This window comes from Psammomys obesus, unplaced genomic scaffold, assembly GCF_907164565.1.
Source record: "Psammomys obesus unplaced genomic scaffold, mPsaObe1.curated_primary_1811, whole genome shotgun sequence".
NCBI classification, from domain to species: Eukaryota; Metazoa; Chordata; class Mammalia; order Rodentia; family Muridae; genus Psammomys; species Psammomys obesus.
Window position 1 is genome coordinate 7413313 of NW_026588752.1, and position 14571 is coordinate 7427883.

At 50.6% G+C, this 14571-nt stretch overlaps 2 protein-coding genes across 2 annotated transcripts in view; both read left to right on the plus strand.

Annotated features, from left to right (window-relative positions):
- The window catches only part of LOC129674635 (lipase maturation factor 1-like), an 11744-nt gene extending 2660 nt beyond the window's left edge, over positions 1–9084 (plus strand). The window contains exons 2-3 of the mRNA XM_055604740.1: positions 6535–6844; positions 9021–9084. Coding sequence (XP_055460715.1) covers positions 6535–6844; positions 9021–9039 — 329 coding nt within the window. The 3' untranslated portion in view covers positions 9040–9084. The remainder of the gene's footprint in view (positions 1–6534; positions 6845–9020) is intronic.
- The window catches only part of LOC129674438 (lipase maturation factor 1), a gene marked incomplete at its 5' end in the record, with an annotated part of 67732 nt that continues 62209 nt past the window's right edge, over positions 9049–14571 (plus strand). Inside the window, one exon of the mRNA XM_055604395.1 lies at positions 9049–9085. Coding sequence (XP_055460370.1) covers positions 9049–9085 — 37 coding nt within the window. The remainder of the gene's footprint in view (positions 9086–14571) is intronic.

The window sequence follows — 14571 nt, forward strand, 5'->3', positions numbered from 1 at the left end:
GTGTGTGTGTGTGTGTGTGTGTGTGTGTGTGTGTGTGTGTGTGTGTGGCGCCCGTGCAGATGACAAGGGTAAGCCCCACGCAGGGCAGGTGTGCCTAACTCCGTCTCCCAGTGTGGCTGCAACAAGGAAACCATGGAAGCTGAGGCATGCCAGTACTTGAGAGCAGTAAAGATTCGCTTGTCATCCTGATATGTGGCCTCCAGTCTCCAGTCCCTGGGGATACTCACCCTGTTGAACAGGCCACTAATGTGTCAACCGCCATGCGCCTCGTTCATGCATCACAGTGTACATGTGCCCGGTGATGTCATCGTCACCCACATGGGAGAGAATGCATTCAGTGTTTGGTTTAGTGAGCAGCTGTGAGTGACAGGCCCTTGGCTTCAGCTCTGTCTTCTATTTACTACTCCCAGGGCCTAGGTATTTTGTACACCAGGCTTGCTCCTGGACAGTGTCTTTCTTGAACCGCAAGGAACACCCAGGAGGTTGAGACTGGAGAGGGGACACTGGGCAACTAACGAGATCATCTGTTGCCGCTGTCCCAAAGCACTGGGTTCTGAACTTGAGTATTCATGGACAGGACTTCCCAGCCTCAACTGTGAGACCGTAGTGTCTGGGGCGTGGGGCCGTGCTTGTTCTTGTCAGCCTGTTGACACCCCAAGTATGTTGAGGAAACTGACAGCAGATACCATACTCGAAACCCTGACCCTGGTTTAGGCCCCAAGAATTGGTCATATGTGTTCCTTGTAGTAGCTTGGTAGACTTTCCTCATTTTCATATGATCCAGTTGAACTCTTGGCTGAGGAGAGAAAACGGAAAGCGCCCTTGATAGCGTGTCCTCTTGGTTCTGAGCATCCATGGGCTGAGCATCTTTCCACTTCTGGGCAGCACAGGCCCCAAGTCAGGCTCCTCTTGCCCTACTTTGTGCTTAGAAGGTAGACACTACCCTCTGTACCTGATACTGAGGGGAAGGTGCTTGGGCCTGTAGGGCCACAGTCAGCAAGGGCAGCATGAGATGGCACCTTTTGGGGGTGGTTCTGCATTATAGCATGATGTCTGAAAGGGAGAGAAAAGAGATAGCTCATTTTTAACTCTCTCTTTCTGTGTGTGTGTGTGTGTGTGTGTGTGTGTGTGTGTGTGTGTGTAGGCGCATGCGCGCACGCGTGAAATATATGTGTACATGCTGCAAATTGAACCCAGGGTCTCACAAAGGCTGTTTCCCCTGGGAGGTCTTTGCAGGCCCTCCCTAAGGGATCTGGGTTTTCTTCTTTGGGAGCTGGGCATGTCTGAGGTGATTGGTTCTGCCCCGAGGCCTGGGACACTTGAAGTGTTCTTTCTCTTCCCTCTCAGCCAGTCAATGAGTTGACAATGACACGGCCTTTCCTCTTTTTGCAAGCCTACTTATTGCCACCGTTTCCTGGTAAGTAAGTTGATTTCCTGTGTTGCTTGCCCTAGGGCCGTGTTCTGACCGAGGTGAACCGGGTGACCAGTCTCTTTTCTTTCCTATGCACCGCACTTTGAATGTCAGTTCTCAGGAAAGGGCATCCAGTGCTGTAGCCTCACAGCTGAGGGCTTTGCATGGAAAGCCGTGTGCATAGCGGGGTGAGGATGGGTGAGCTGGTTGAGAGGTACCCTTCCCATCCCTCTGCCTGCAGAGGAGCCTGTGTGGTGATATGGGTCTCGTACTTACATGTGCACCCATGCACAAGCTTTCCTGCTCTCCCAGCCTATGTGGCTATGGACTGTGGGCATCTTCTGAGAGGCAGTGGCAGGTGGACATGGGCCCATCTGCTCGGTGGTGAAGGCAGAGACATGGGAAGCCTTGTGCTGGGGCTCTAGTAGCTCCTGTAGCCACCTGGGATAGAGGATCCGGGGCCCAACTCGCAACTAACTGGTGGCTGTCTTGGAAGACCATTGACTCAACCAGTCAGCACACACTGGAGTCACCAAAGCCCAGTCCCCACCCAGGGAGCCTATAGCATCAGGTCTTTTGCCTCTTTTGGTGGCCTAGTTGGTGCCTTCCAGACTTTTCCCTTGGTTGTGACCACGTGGAACAGTTGCAGCCACGTGTTCTGTAGGACATGCCTCAAATTGGGTCTGTCCATGCCTGCTGCTGGTTATACTCCAGATGACAGGTTTGGGAAAGATTCCTCTCCCCCTCAGGAGTTTTCCTGTCACACTCACCTGGCACCCACACTGTCCTGTGTCATCTGGTTAAAGTGTTATCTGCCAGGCGTGTAGGCCTGCTGGTTTTCACCCGAGGGGAAGAGGGACCCCATCCCAGGTTACGCAGCGAGCTTTCTGCGGTGACTACGTGGGAGTCCCTCTGGAGGAAGATGTGTGTCTTTAGAGTCTTCACTGAATGAGTGCGTTGGTGAGCACTCCCGTCTGCTTTATGGCTGTCTGTGCTCCTGAACAATTGGTGCCCTTTGACGATCTCAGCTGTAGTCACTGGCGATTGTTCCCTTGCACGTGCTACATCCCTCTCTTGGGCCTGTCCATTGCCAGAGCGTCTCCTCATTTTCTAGCTTACAGGTCTGGGGCTCCCTGGTGTCCTGCCGAGCTCTGGGGTCAGTCACCTCTCCAAGATGCCCCACAGAAGAAAGCCCAGGCTGGCTGTTTCATCCCTGTGGCAGCCTTCATGGTGGGCAGAGCTGGTTTCGATGTCACCAGGTCCCTGTGTGCACAGGGCTCGCCTGTGTCTCGACGCAAGTGCACTAAGCGGAGTGCTAGACTCTGTTCGGCACAGAGGCCATGCTTAGCCTCGGCTCTAGCACCGGAGGCTGCGTGCCCTCCTTGTTGACTCTGCTCACTGCGTGTGCTCACTTAGCCACCTGGGGATGGAGCCAGCCAGAGCGTCACCCTGGCATCGTTCCCTTGCCCTTGTTCCCGAAGACATCTAACCGCTTCTCTGTCAGGAAGGTCGTGTCACACATGTGTTAGGGAGTCAGCCGTACTAGCCACAGTCTGCACCCCTACTGGCTTGCCCCAACATCCTGGTTGGGTTTGTTCTTGTTTTTGTTGTTTTGGCATTTGTGGGTTCGTCTTGTGGGTGCTGTCACTCCAGCACTGTACAGGGAAACTCCCCCAGGGGAGATGGGTACCGCTCCATCCCCACCCCCAAGCCTATTTCTGCCTCTGTCAGTGGCTCTGCTTTTCCCAAGATGCCTTGGTAAGCAGATCCTTACATCTGCAGTCAGGGTAGGGACTCTCTCTCTCTCTCTCTCTCTCTCTCTATATATATATATAGTACCTCTTCACGTCTTTTACCCCCTCTTGGGATTTCTTACTGCTGTATTTTAGGAGTTCTTTGATGCAAATCCTTTATCAGACACGTGGTTTGCGACACTTCCCTCCAGCTGGTGCCTATCTTTTCATTTTCATTTGCAAATTTAAAGATGGTCCTGGGTACAGATGAAGGTACGTTTTGATCAGTCTCGGGGGTTTGAAAGTGTATACCCCATGGTGGTGGCTCTGGTGAGTGCCCTCTGCTAAGTTGTCTTTTAATGAATGGCACCGTGATAGCATCAGTGAGCTGACTGTGTGGGTAAGAAGCTAGAGCGGTGGAGTGGGGCTAATCCAGACTTTCCACTAGGTTCCATATGTTAACGGTCTTCCAACACTGCCACGTGAAGAATAAGCTGCATCCAAGGAATCTTGGGAGCAAGCCACATCCAAACTGTAGTTGGTCTGCCTGCAGCCATTGATCAGATTTCCTCAACATAGTGTCTTTGCAACTTTGTGACTCTGTATGCATCTACTGCTGGGTCCTCTCCCTCTCCTCCTCCTCCTCCCTCTCCTCCTTTTTCTCCTTCTCCTTCCTCTCCTTATCCTTTTTTTCCCCTTCTCCTCTTCCTCCTTCTCCTTTATTGTCATCATCATCATCATCATTGTCTTCCTCCTCCTCCTCCTCCTCACTCCTTCCTTCTTCCTCCTCCTCCCTCCAATTTTCCTTATCTTGATTAGTGTAGATTTGAATACTGAGTCCTGGAGTTGATTATGTTGGTTGCCACAACTCTATTTCTTTTCTAATTACATTAGCTCTTCTGTTTCCTTTCCTTTTTATATATGCTATTAGACTCAGCTTGTCAAAATCTATAGAAAAACTCACTTTCTTCTTTCTTTCTTTCCTTTCTTTCTCTCTCTCTTTCTTTCTCTGTCTTATAGTTTTCCACAAATGGAACTATCTTCTATTTTATTTTGTTAGATTTGTATTTGTACTATTTCCACTTGTTTTTATACTTTTGAAGGGATTGTTTTTGTTTTTATCAAGACAGAGTTTCTCTGTGTAGCCTTGGCTGCCCTGGAACTCACAGAGATCTGTCAGCCTCTGCCTCTCGAGTGCTGGGTTTAAAGGTATGCACCACCACAGGCTGGCTTTTTTTTTTTTTTTTTAAACTTGATGACATTGCTCATTGATTGTTTGGCTTTTCTGTTCTGACCTTGTATCCCATCCCACAATCTTGATAAACTCAATTATTAGTTCTAAAAGTTACCACTTTTGTCTTTGTAGGTTCTTTGGAATTTTCTGCATAGACCATCTTTTGCTAATAAAAACATTTCTTTTTTTCCTGTCTACATGACTTTTATTTCTCTCCTTGTTCCTTTTCTCTCTCTTGGTTCTATCTCCCCCACACACACACTAGGCACATGTAGCATGGAAGTAAAAGTGCCCTGTAGAGGGGGAACAGCCTAGAAATGGACTCAGAGCTTGAGTTGGTCTGTTACAATTTTGTAAGTAGCAGAGGCAGCTGGCCCTAGGGAGCAGGGCTATTGATGGCACCAAGTGACTAGAACATTCCATGATGGCTAATGCCAAGTGCTCACATAACCCAGCACGGGCTTAAATAAGCAAGGTCAGTTTGCTTGCTTGCACATCCCGTGAGAGCAGACATAGTATACTTATGTACATACAGCTTGCCTTTTCCAGGCTGTGTTCCAGAAGTCCCCAGGATCCTGCGTGTGCGTGTGCGTGTGCGTGTGTGTGTGTGTGTGTGTAGCTTAGGTACTTGGTTAGTTACTTTTCCGTTGTGATGAAACACTGTGACCAAGGCAACTTACAGAAGGAAGAGTTTGTTTGGGTTATAGTTACAGAGGGATAAGACTCCACTGTGGTTGTGGGAGGTGACAGCACAGGATAAGCGTGACAGCACAGGATAAGCATGGCAGCAGGGACAAGAAGCTGAGAGCTCACATTTTCTTTTTTCTTTTTTCCCCCCTTAATCAATTAATTAATTTACATCCTGATTGGAAGTTCCCCTCCTCCTCTCCTTCCAGTCCCTTCCCCTCCTCTTCCCTCCATGTCCCTCCCCTCTTCTCTCCTCCTAGGCCCTTCCCTTTCTTCTCAGGGAAGGGGAGGCCTCCCGTAGGTATCAGCCTGCCTTGGCGTGTCAAGTAGGACTGGGCGCATCTTCTTCTATTGAGACCAGACAAGGCTGTCCAGTTAGGGGAAAGGGATCCAAAGGCAGGCAGCAGAGTCAGAGACAGTCGCTTCTTCTGCTGTTAGAGGTTCCACATGAGGACGAAGCTGTAAACCTGTTACATGTATGGCGGGGAGTGGCCAGGTCTGTCCCGTGGATGGAGAGCTCACATATTCAGTGGCAAGCAGAAAGCAGAGAGAGTGAATAGGATATGGCATGAGGCATTTCATCTCAGAGCCTTCCCCAGCGACGTCCTTTCCCCAACAAGGCTGTACCACCTAAACCTCCCTAAATAGCGCCAACAACTGGGGACCAAGGGTTCGAATACCTGAGACTATGGAGGACATTTCTCATTTAAACTCGCAGGCACCAAATCACGTGTGCTGCCTCCAGTGAAAAATATGTGGCCCATGAGAGCCTTTTTCTGCTTGTATCCTCTTATGTTCACAGGACCATTTGCTGTTTGTGGCAGATTGCTTTTACTGTCAACTTGACTTAATGTAGAGTCACCTGGAAAGCAGGAATCTTGGGTGAAGAACTGCTGCCCCTTCAGACTGACCTGTGGGCACATTGGAGGGCACTAATGACAATGACTGCTAGTTGATATAGGAGTGCCCAGCCCGCTGTGGTTGGTACCATCCCAAAGCAAATGGTCCGGGGTTGTAAAAGAAAGCTAGCTGAGTGTAATCCATAGAGCAAGGCAGTAAGCAATGTTCCTTCATTGTTTCTGCTTGAGCTCCTGTTCTGACTTCTCTCAATGATAGACTGTGACCTGGAAGTGTAAGCTGAAACAAACCATTCCCTCTCTTAACTTGCTTCTGATCATGGTGCTTATCACAGCAACAGAAGGAAAACCGGTACATGTGACCTTACCGTTACCTTGTCATATCCTGTTAACCCAAGAGGGCCTTTTCTCCTGTTCTTGCCTGCGTCCCCTTGTGTCCATGGAAGATGATCTTACCCATGTCCACTTGTGTCCCTAGGAATCCATTCCTGCTTGTGTCACCTGTCCTCATGTCACCTAGCTACTAATACCTCCTTTTCCCAGAGGGACCCCTGCGCCCACGAAGGGGTGGTCTGTTCCTACTCACAGCTCCTGCATTTGTATGTCTTCCAGTTGTGGCCTTCTTGGTGGCATTCAATCAGAACAAGGCCCTCATTGGTGACCAGGGCCTGCTGCCCTGCAGATTGTACCTGAAGAATGTCCAGCAGTACTTCCAGGGCAAGACCGGCTGGGCTGCTTGGAGCTATACTCCAACTATTATGTGGCTGTTGGACTGGTCAAACATGAACTTCAACCTGGACCTCCTTGCTGTCCTCGGGCTGGGCCTCTCATCCTTTGTCCTGGTGACCGGCTGTGCCAACATGATACTCATGGCTGCCCTCTGGGTCCTCTACATGTCCCTGGTCAACGTAGGGCAGATCTGGTAAGTAGAGCCTGTCACCTAGCCCTTCAGACATATAACTACCTTCTGGCCACTGACGTGCCAGCAGGAGCGTGTTCAGGGGTCATTATTAAGCCTGGGTAGAGGCTGCTGTTACCTTTCAGCCCAACGCTGGCTACTCCCTTTGGGGATAAAATGTGCAGTTGTGCTTGGAGATCTATGTTGCCTAACATATATCAGGCTGCCAGCCTGCCTGAGCTGTTAGTTTTGAGGCAATGGAGACAGAATTCATGGAGTAGCTAATGGGAACACTGAGGTCGGAGGGACTTGACCTTGAAACATGGGAAGTGGATGAGGGGATTGGTACCTGTGTTAATTATTTTTCTCCTTGTTATGATAAAGTTCCTCACAAAAACAACTTAAGAAAGTATGTGAGCATGCTCGAGTGAGAGTGAGTGCATGTATGTATGCATGTGAGTGTGTGTGTGTGTGTGTGTGTGTGTGTGTGAGTGTGAGTGTGTGTGTGTGTGAGTGGGCGAGTGCTGGAGTTGCAAACACATACATTCATATACCCAGTTTTTACTCAGGTTCTTGGGATTCAAACTTGGGTCCTCATGCTTACAGAGCAAGTGTTCTTATTCCCTGAGCCATCTCTCCAGCCCCGCCCATGTTCTGAGAAGTTACTCTTTAGGGAACTTCTCACATAGGGTATTTCTGGGGTTAGCTGTATGAGCTAGCAAGCATGCTGTCCACTTAAATATCTCCTCTATGGACATGTAGTAGCATGCTCAAGGGATCTGGTCACTGCTTCAGGCTCCGGTCAGGCAGGAAAACTGCAAGTTCAAAACAAACCCGGGCTACACAGTGAGTTGCAGGACAGCCTTGGCCACAAAGCAAGACTCTGTCTCAAAATGAAATAAAACAAACCAAAATTACACTTTGCAAGTAAGTGGTTTTTATGTATTCAGGGTGCTAAAACTTTGCCGTAAAGTTTAAACCATTCTGTTTAAGAACCCTGTATCTTAGTCCATCAACTCACTCCTCCAAAAGCCCCTGGTAGCTGCTTTCTGCCTGTGGCTTCCATTTATGTTCACGGTGCTTAACTGCCCCAGGTATTTCCTGTGGACAGAAGTCTGGCTTCGCCCTCAGCATGGTGTTTTAAGGCTCACCCTGTGTAGCATGTATCAGTGTGTCTTTCTTTCAAAATATCATAGATGTCCATGTTTGACACAGATGGCATCAGGGGCAGGGCCCTGGGGGTACAGCTCAGTGTTACTGACTGTTCTATTACTGTGAAGAGACCCCATGACCAAGGCAACTCTCATAAAAGAAAACATTTCACTGGGGCCTCGCTTCTGAAGGTGAAGCCTGTCATCATCATGCATGCAGGCTAGCACTAGGGCAGGAGCTGAGAGCTACATCCTGATTTGTGAGCAGAGAGAGAGAGAGCCTAACCTGGCATGGATTTTTGAAACCTCAAAGCTCACCCACTTCCTCCAACAAGTGCAAACCTCCTTTTGTGTTGTTTGTTTGTTTGGTTTTTTTTTTGGTTGTTTTGTTTGTTTGTTTTTTGTTATTCAAGATAGGATTTTCCTGGATAGTCCTGGCTGTCCTGGAAATCATGGCCTCTAATTCAGAGATTCACCTGCCTCTGCCTCCCAAGTGCTAGGATGAAGTAATACACCACCATACCCACCTTAACACCTCCTAATTCAGAATCCTTTCTAATATCATCACTCCGTGATGACTAAGCGTTCAGATCTATGAGACTCACTCAAACCAGCACACCCAGCACGTGTGATGCTCTGTGTCCCAGCATGCCAGCACCAGGCATCTTCCCAACGTGACTTCCAAGTAAAGTTACACAGTGGCAGCAGAGCCTACCACATTCCTTTGACGGAGCCCCCCCTTACAGTGATCTACGTCACCAGGAACCCCTGAGCTTCAGGTCCTAGGATACAACATTTGCAGTGGCAGTCAGTTAGAATCCGTTTTCCTTCAGGAAAAACGAACCTTGTGTCTGTTCACTCTACGCTATCTTTTGCTGGCCTTGTCTCACTCAGCGTAGTCTACTCAGTGCCTGGTGGCTGGTCCGCCCTTGCCCCACACTGGCCTGAGTTCACGTGTCTGGGTTTTTCTCAGTGGGTAAACATAACGGTTTAACATTTAAAGCCAACCCAACATTTTAATGTTCTTTCTTTTTTTGTGTGTGTTTCAGGTATTCTTTTGGTAAGTGACAATCATGCAGAAAAAACTCTGCGAGGGCTTGCCTTGTGTGTTGGGGTATGTATTTCTGTGCGTTTTGGGGGAGGGGAGTTTATCTCATGTTTAAATACTTGCTGCTGGCTCTCAGGGTATGTGGGTGGTTCTACAGTTTGTTAGCAGGCTGGTGAGTCCTGACAGGTTGGCCCTGTTAGGCATGAACAGCCGGGGTGGGTTGTGACTGGGGGCTCCCAGGTGAGGGACTGGGGTGCCTCCAGCAACTGCCCTGCACAACAGTGGAGATGCTGGCTGGAGAGGTGGCCCAGAGGTTAAGTGCTGCTTTTGTAGAGGAGCCAGGCTTGGTTCCCAGCCCCCACTTGGAGGCTAATTACCGCCTGTACCTCCAGTTCCAGGGGATCCAGTGTCTCCTGCCTCTGTGTGGTGCAAAGACAAGCATACAAGCAAAGCACTCATACACATCCAATAAAAATAAGAAAATCTTGAAAAGAAGATGGTTGTTGCGGTAGTGCACACCTATAATCCCAGCACTTGGGAGTCAGGGGCAGGCAGAGCTCTGTGAGTTCGAGGCCAGCCTGGTCTCCATAGTGAATTCCAGGGTAGCCAAGGCTACACAGTGAGACCCTGTCCCAAGAAATAAGATAAAATAATGGAGTTACTGAGGGTGATGGCCAGTGTAGGCACTTGGGAAAAGTATAGGAGGTCCCTCCCCCACGGGTGTCTTGTGAGTGTCCTGTGGCTCACTGAGCCACTCACAGGTGTGTTCATAGGAAAGGGTCTAGGTAGAGGGCATTGTTCAGGGCATCAGTGCTGCTTAGGGAAGCATTTTGGATCCTCCCAGCCCGCGCCAGGTGACGATCACTGGAGTGTGGCTGAGGCCGGCCCCCAAGTGTCTGGGAAGCTGAGAATCTGGGCACTTGCATGTCTGTAAGTTGACCCACCTCCGGAGTCCTGCAACAGAAGACAAGGCTGCTTTGTCAGGAGAGTGAGGTGATGAAGGAGGATGTCTTTACTGCCTCGCAATTCTGTGGTCCAAGGACCCCATAGGAAGTACCTTGACCCCACTTCATTCCCCGAATGCTATGTACGTATCTGGGCCATACCCTGCCTACCCTATGTGGCTTCAGCCGTGAGGTCTGAGTCCCAAGTCATTGTCTGACCCGTGTTCTTAGCCTCCCATACTGAGAGTGCCCTGCAGTGCTGGAAATGGAGATCCATTGGCAAGCTCAAGGCCATCAATCTGCTGCCACCGTAAGCGGTTCCCATCATTGTTAGTTCTCTGAGTAGGCAGATACCTGTGTAAAGCAAAGTGACTCCAACTGTGCTGACGGAGCCTTTCCCACATAGCTGAGGGCAGGGCCAGCACCGCCGCGCAGGACACAATGATCCAGGACATTCGTATCTGCTTCTTGTTTCTTGTATCCAAGTCCCCGGGAGAATCCCGTGTTCCCCAGCACTTCAGGGAACAAACCCTCTTTTCTTAGTAAACCTTGCTTATCTGAAATTGCAACAAGATTATTTTCTCTGGTTATGAATATTGAAACCTTGAGGTCCTGACTCCTGTATCTGGATGGGATCCCTGCTCCTTGGTGCAGAGGATTCTGGCAGTTACTGGTAAAATCAAGTCCGAGGCACTCTGGGTACTCCCTGCCGGCACTCCCCAGAGCTGTGACTATGTCATGGGCAGACATGATGAGCACTAGCAGGTACTCCACATCTTCAGGCCTGTGCCTGGCAGTGGCTGCCCCATCTTGGAATCTGGGTAGTGGGGTATCCCCAGGGTTCTAGGCATGTGGAGGAGGAGGTGAGATACAGAGGGACTTGGATTTCTGAATGCTGAGCTACGGAACCAGAGCAGTGGAAAACCTCTAGGCAGGAGCTTCCAGAACTTAGAAGAAAACCATTGCCCAGTCATCATTTGTTTGTGTTCTTTGCACTTGGCAGACTCCGGCTTACCTGGCGGTGCAGGGACCCGGGAGCCTGTGGTGTCACTGCGGCCCTGCCTTCCGTCTTCTCTTTTGCTATTGCAAAGAATGAAGGCTCATTTGGGGAGGTAGCACAGAGCAGGCGTCAGATTCACTGGGTGAAGACTTTTCTGGAAGGGCTGGAGTGAGTGCTCAGTGGTTAAGAGCACTGGCTACTCTTCTAGAATACCTGGGTTCAATTCCCGGCACTCACTTGGGGGCTCACAACCGTTAGTAACTCCAGTTCCAGAGGATCCAGTGCCCTCTTCTGGCCCCTCTGGGCACTGCACACATATGGTACACAGATTCCAGGCAAAATGCCCATACGCATAAAATTATAAAAAACTCCTCTGGAGGCCTCTCTTCTCCAGCCCTGTGTTGCTTCCGCCAGGGGCTGGAGATCTCACAGTGAGCACCACCTGTCATCCCGGCTATATGTTGTAAATTGTATCAGTCATCTCTGTTTCCCAAGGAGCCTTTCGTGAACCAAGAGCCGCAATGTGGAGCTTCTAGTAGTTCTCTGCAGGGCGCTCTCCCCTGAACGGTGACTGAAATGCACTGAGCTTCCAGAGCCACTTGTCAGGTGCAGCATGTTTGAGACAGGGGCCTTCCTACGCACCCCATACTGTTTTCAAACTCTTTATCCTCCCCTTTCGGCCTCCCGAATGCCAATGACAGGCATGCAACACCATGCCTGGCTTAATCTGAATTTATTAATATTAGTTAAAATTGGATCGATACAAATGGCCAACCCTTATTCCCGCCAACCATCCTTGGAGTGTTTGGAAGCTCTGCGATGCTGAAAGATGGGAGCTCTAGAAGGATCTTTAGACAGGGCTTCCTGGAGGACACCCCCCATTCAACTAGCAAAGGGGTTTCAGACGCTCCTATCCTTGGGCAAGGGTGAGTAGTGCCCCCTTGGTCAGTGATGTGGGGACTAGATGTGGGGACTAGTCTCTTCTGTATACATTGCCACTGTCCATGGAGGATTCTGGCTTTGGAGCCCAGACAGTGAGGTCCCTTTTCTAGTGCCTCCCTTCATCTCAGACAATCACAGTTCCCTCCAAATACATAAGCTTTGTATTACTGGTTTTTTTTGACTGTCTCTTTAAGAGGCCCCCTTTCACTGTGGCAGCTTTGGGTTCCTCTCTATCACCTGCCACTATCCCAGTACTGTGCTCCCAATTCTAGACAGATGCTGTTGCTGAGCGAGCCGGAGGTGTATGTTGGCACCATTCCTTGGGTCACAGGGAGCCCATGCCGTTGGTCATCTGCTCTGTCTTCTTTGCTGCATTTGGCTCGCCTTGGCAACATGCAGATCAAAGTCTGGGTTGGCAAAGAATTCATCCCGCGTGCCCTGCGGATGTAGGACACGTCTGTCCAGAGGGACTCCTTCACCTGGCCAGGGAACTCCTGCTGTCCTGTGCTTTGGAAGTTGCAGGCTAAGCAGCAGGGCTTCGGGTCTCCTGATGGACAGGGCTGCTCTTGGCAGGCGCCATCCTAGCACACGCAGTACTCAGTGTAACTGCTGTCCCCAGCCTGATGGCTGTCTCTCAGCATGACTGCTACCCCCAGCTCAGCCACTGTCCCCTGCAAGGCTACTGTCCTAGCATAGCCACTATGTTTGGCATGGCCGCTGTCCTCCCTGGGCTCCAGGCCATGCCAAGCTCTGTGTGCAGGGTGAAAGGGTTTATACAGAGAGGATTGCAGCCTTCCCTCCGGGGCTTGAGTCCCATGTCCTGTCCTCAGGGTTTCCTCAGTCTTGTTCCCAGACTCGTTCCCCAGCCATGGCCTAGGAGGACAGAGAGCAACAGGATGACTGTTCTGGCTCCAAGGGCCGTGATGGGGGGGAAACGGGGCTTGTGCGTGTCCTGCTATAGGAGCAGCCTGCTGACAGGACTGGGGAGAGCCATGAGAAAGCAGCACGATAGACTCCACCCAAGTAGCACATCCTCCTCCGGCTTGGCTCTTGGGCAGTATTGCAAGGTCCTTCAGGCCCAGATAGGCAGTCAGGAAATCTAGCGCATTCCGGAAGCCTCTGGAGTATTTTAGAGCACAAAAATATTTGATTGTGTTTTCTGTAGTGGCAAATGGGGTGTAAGCCATGACTTCCAAGTGATGTCCAGACAGTGTAGGGCCTCACTTTCCATTTTCTCTGTCTGGCCCCCGTGGGATGCTGGGTTTGGTCTGCAGAGGCCACACTGTCACACTGGTGACTATGGGGAAGGGAGGTCAGGCTGCTGTGCGGGTGTAGCACTGTGAGAAGCCCATGCCTCGGGGATCCCACCAGGTTTGGGGGGAACTAGAAGCCTTTGGCGCCCCTGGGTCCCCCACCACCACTCAGGGCAGCACACATTCAGTAATCTAAGGATGTCCCAGGTGTGAAGGCCCCTGGGACTCAGAAAAGGACTCCAGAAGACCCTGTGCCTTTCGTGTTTCAGTGTGACGCTGGCAGGATAAGAATTGGACACTTTAGCATTCGAATGAGCCCAAGTTCCTCCATTTCGGTAAGAAGCCGCGCTGATAAGTGATTAGTTTTTTCCTTAGCTGATGAGGACAAGGACAGAAGTTCTGCTGTGTCAGCTGCCCGGGCACAGTGTCCGGGCACAGGGACCCACAGAGGCATTTGGGCATCTGCCTTGGATCACGCCCAACCCATTAGCTGTGAACACAACAGGAGCGTGGGGGCAGCTTTAAAGCATGTAACCCAAGGAAGCTACAAACCAGTGGGTAAGCCACAGGGGAGAGAGGCCAGGGGTCTGCAGGAAGCTGACTGGAATATCAACAACCATGGCTCGCAGGAGGCAGCGCAGGAGGGCCCAGGCCGCACTGTAAGCTGTGTAGCAAGAATGATATCCATAGATTATCTTGTGAGTTCTGTCCTTTGCACCATATCTGTAGTTTTTTTGCAAGTGGGTGCAGCCCTTAATGATCTGGGGAGCTTAGTTCTTGCCAAGCGGAGAGTTCCCTCTCCTGTCAGACCGTCCCTGGCAGGCCCTGGGCCACATGGGATGTTTATATGGCTGGGACACTCGAGTTTCCCTTCATGGCAGCACCTCCTGCCAGCCGTTGTGAATTAAATGCTCCATGTGACCCTTCACCCTTGCCGCTCTTAAATTCATGCTTTAAAAACAGCTTAATGAGGGGTTTACTGGCCCAATTGGAAGTTTTTATTCAGACCCATTAGTGAGGGAGCAGAGGCTGCCTGCCTGCAGGAAGTCATTAACACAGCAGCCCAGCCCAGCAGCTTCCATGAAACTGTTTCCAGACCTGTGGCTGACACTGCCTCAGCCTGCCTACCCTCTGCTGCAGTTTATAGTCCCTCATCCCCCCCCCAAAGCCCCACCGCTCAAGAAAGCAGTTTCCTTAATTAAATTATCCTCACAGTCAGAGGCAGCCTGCACGGCCAGGCCAGGCTACACTCATGAGCTGCCATCAGCTAGTCAACCCTGTGTCTCCTTCCTGGGGCCTTTCTCTGTTGACTTAACCTCTTGGTGTGTCACTAGGGGAGGAATAGCCCCACAGAGCTCATTTCCGGAACGAGAGCAGGTCCTCTGTCCCAGTACCATGTCCAGGCACATCCTT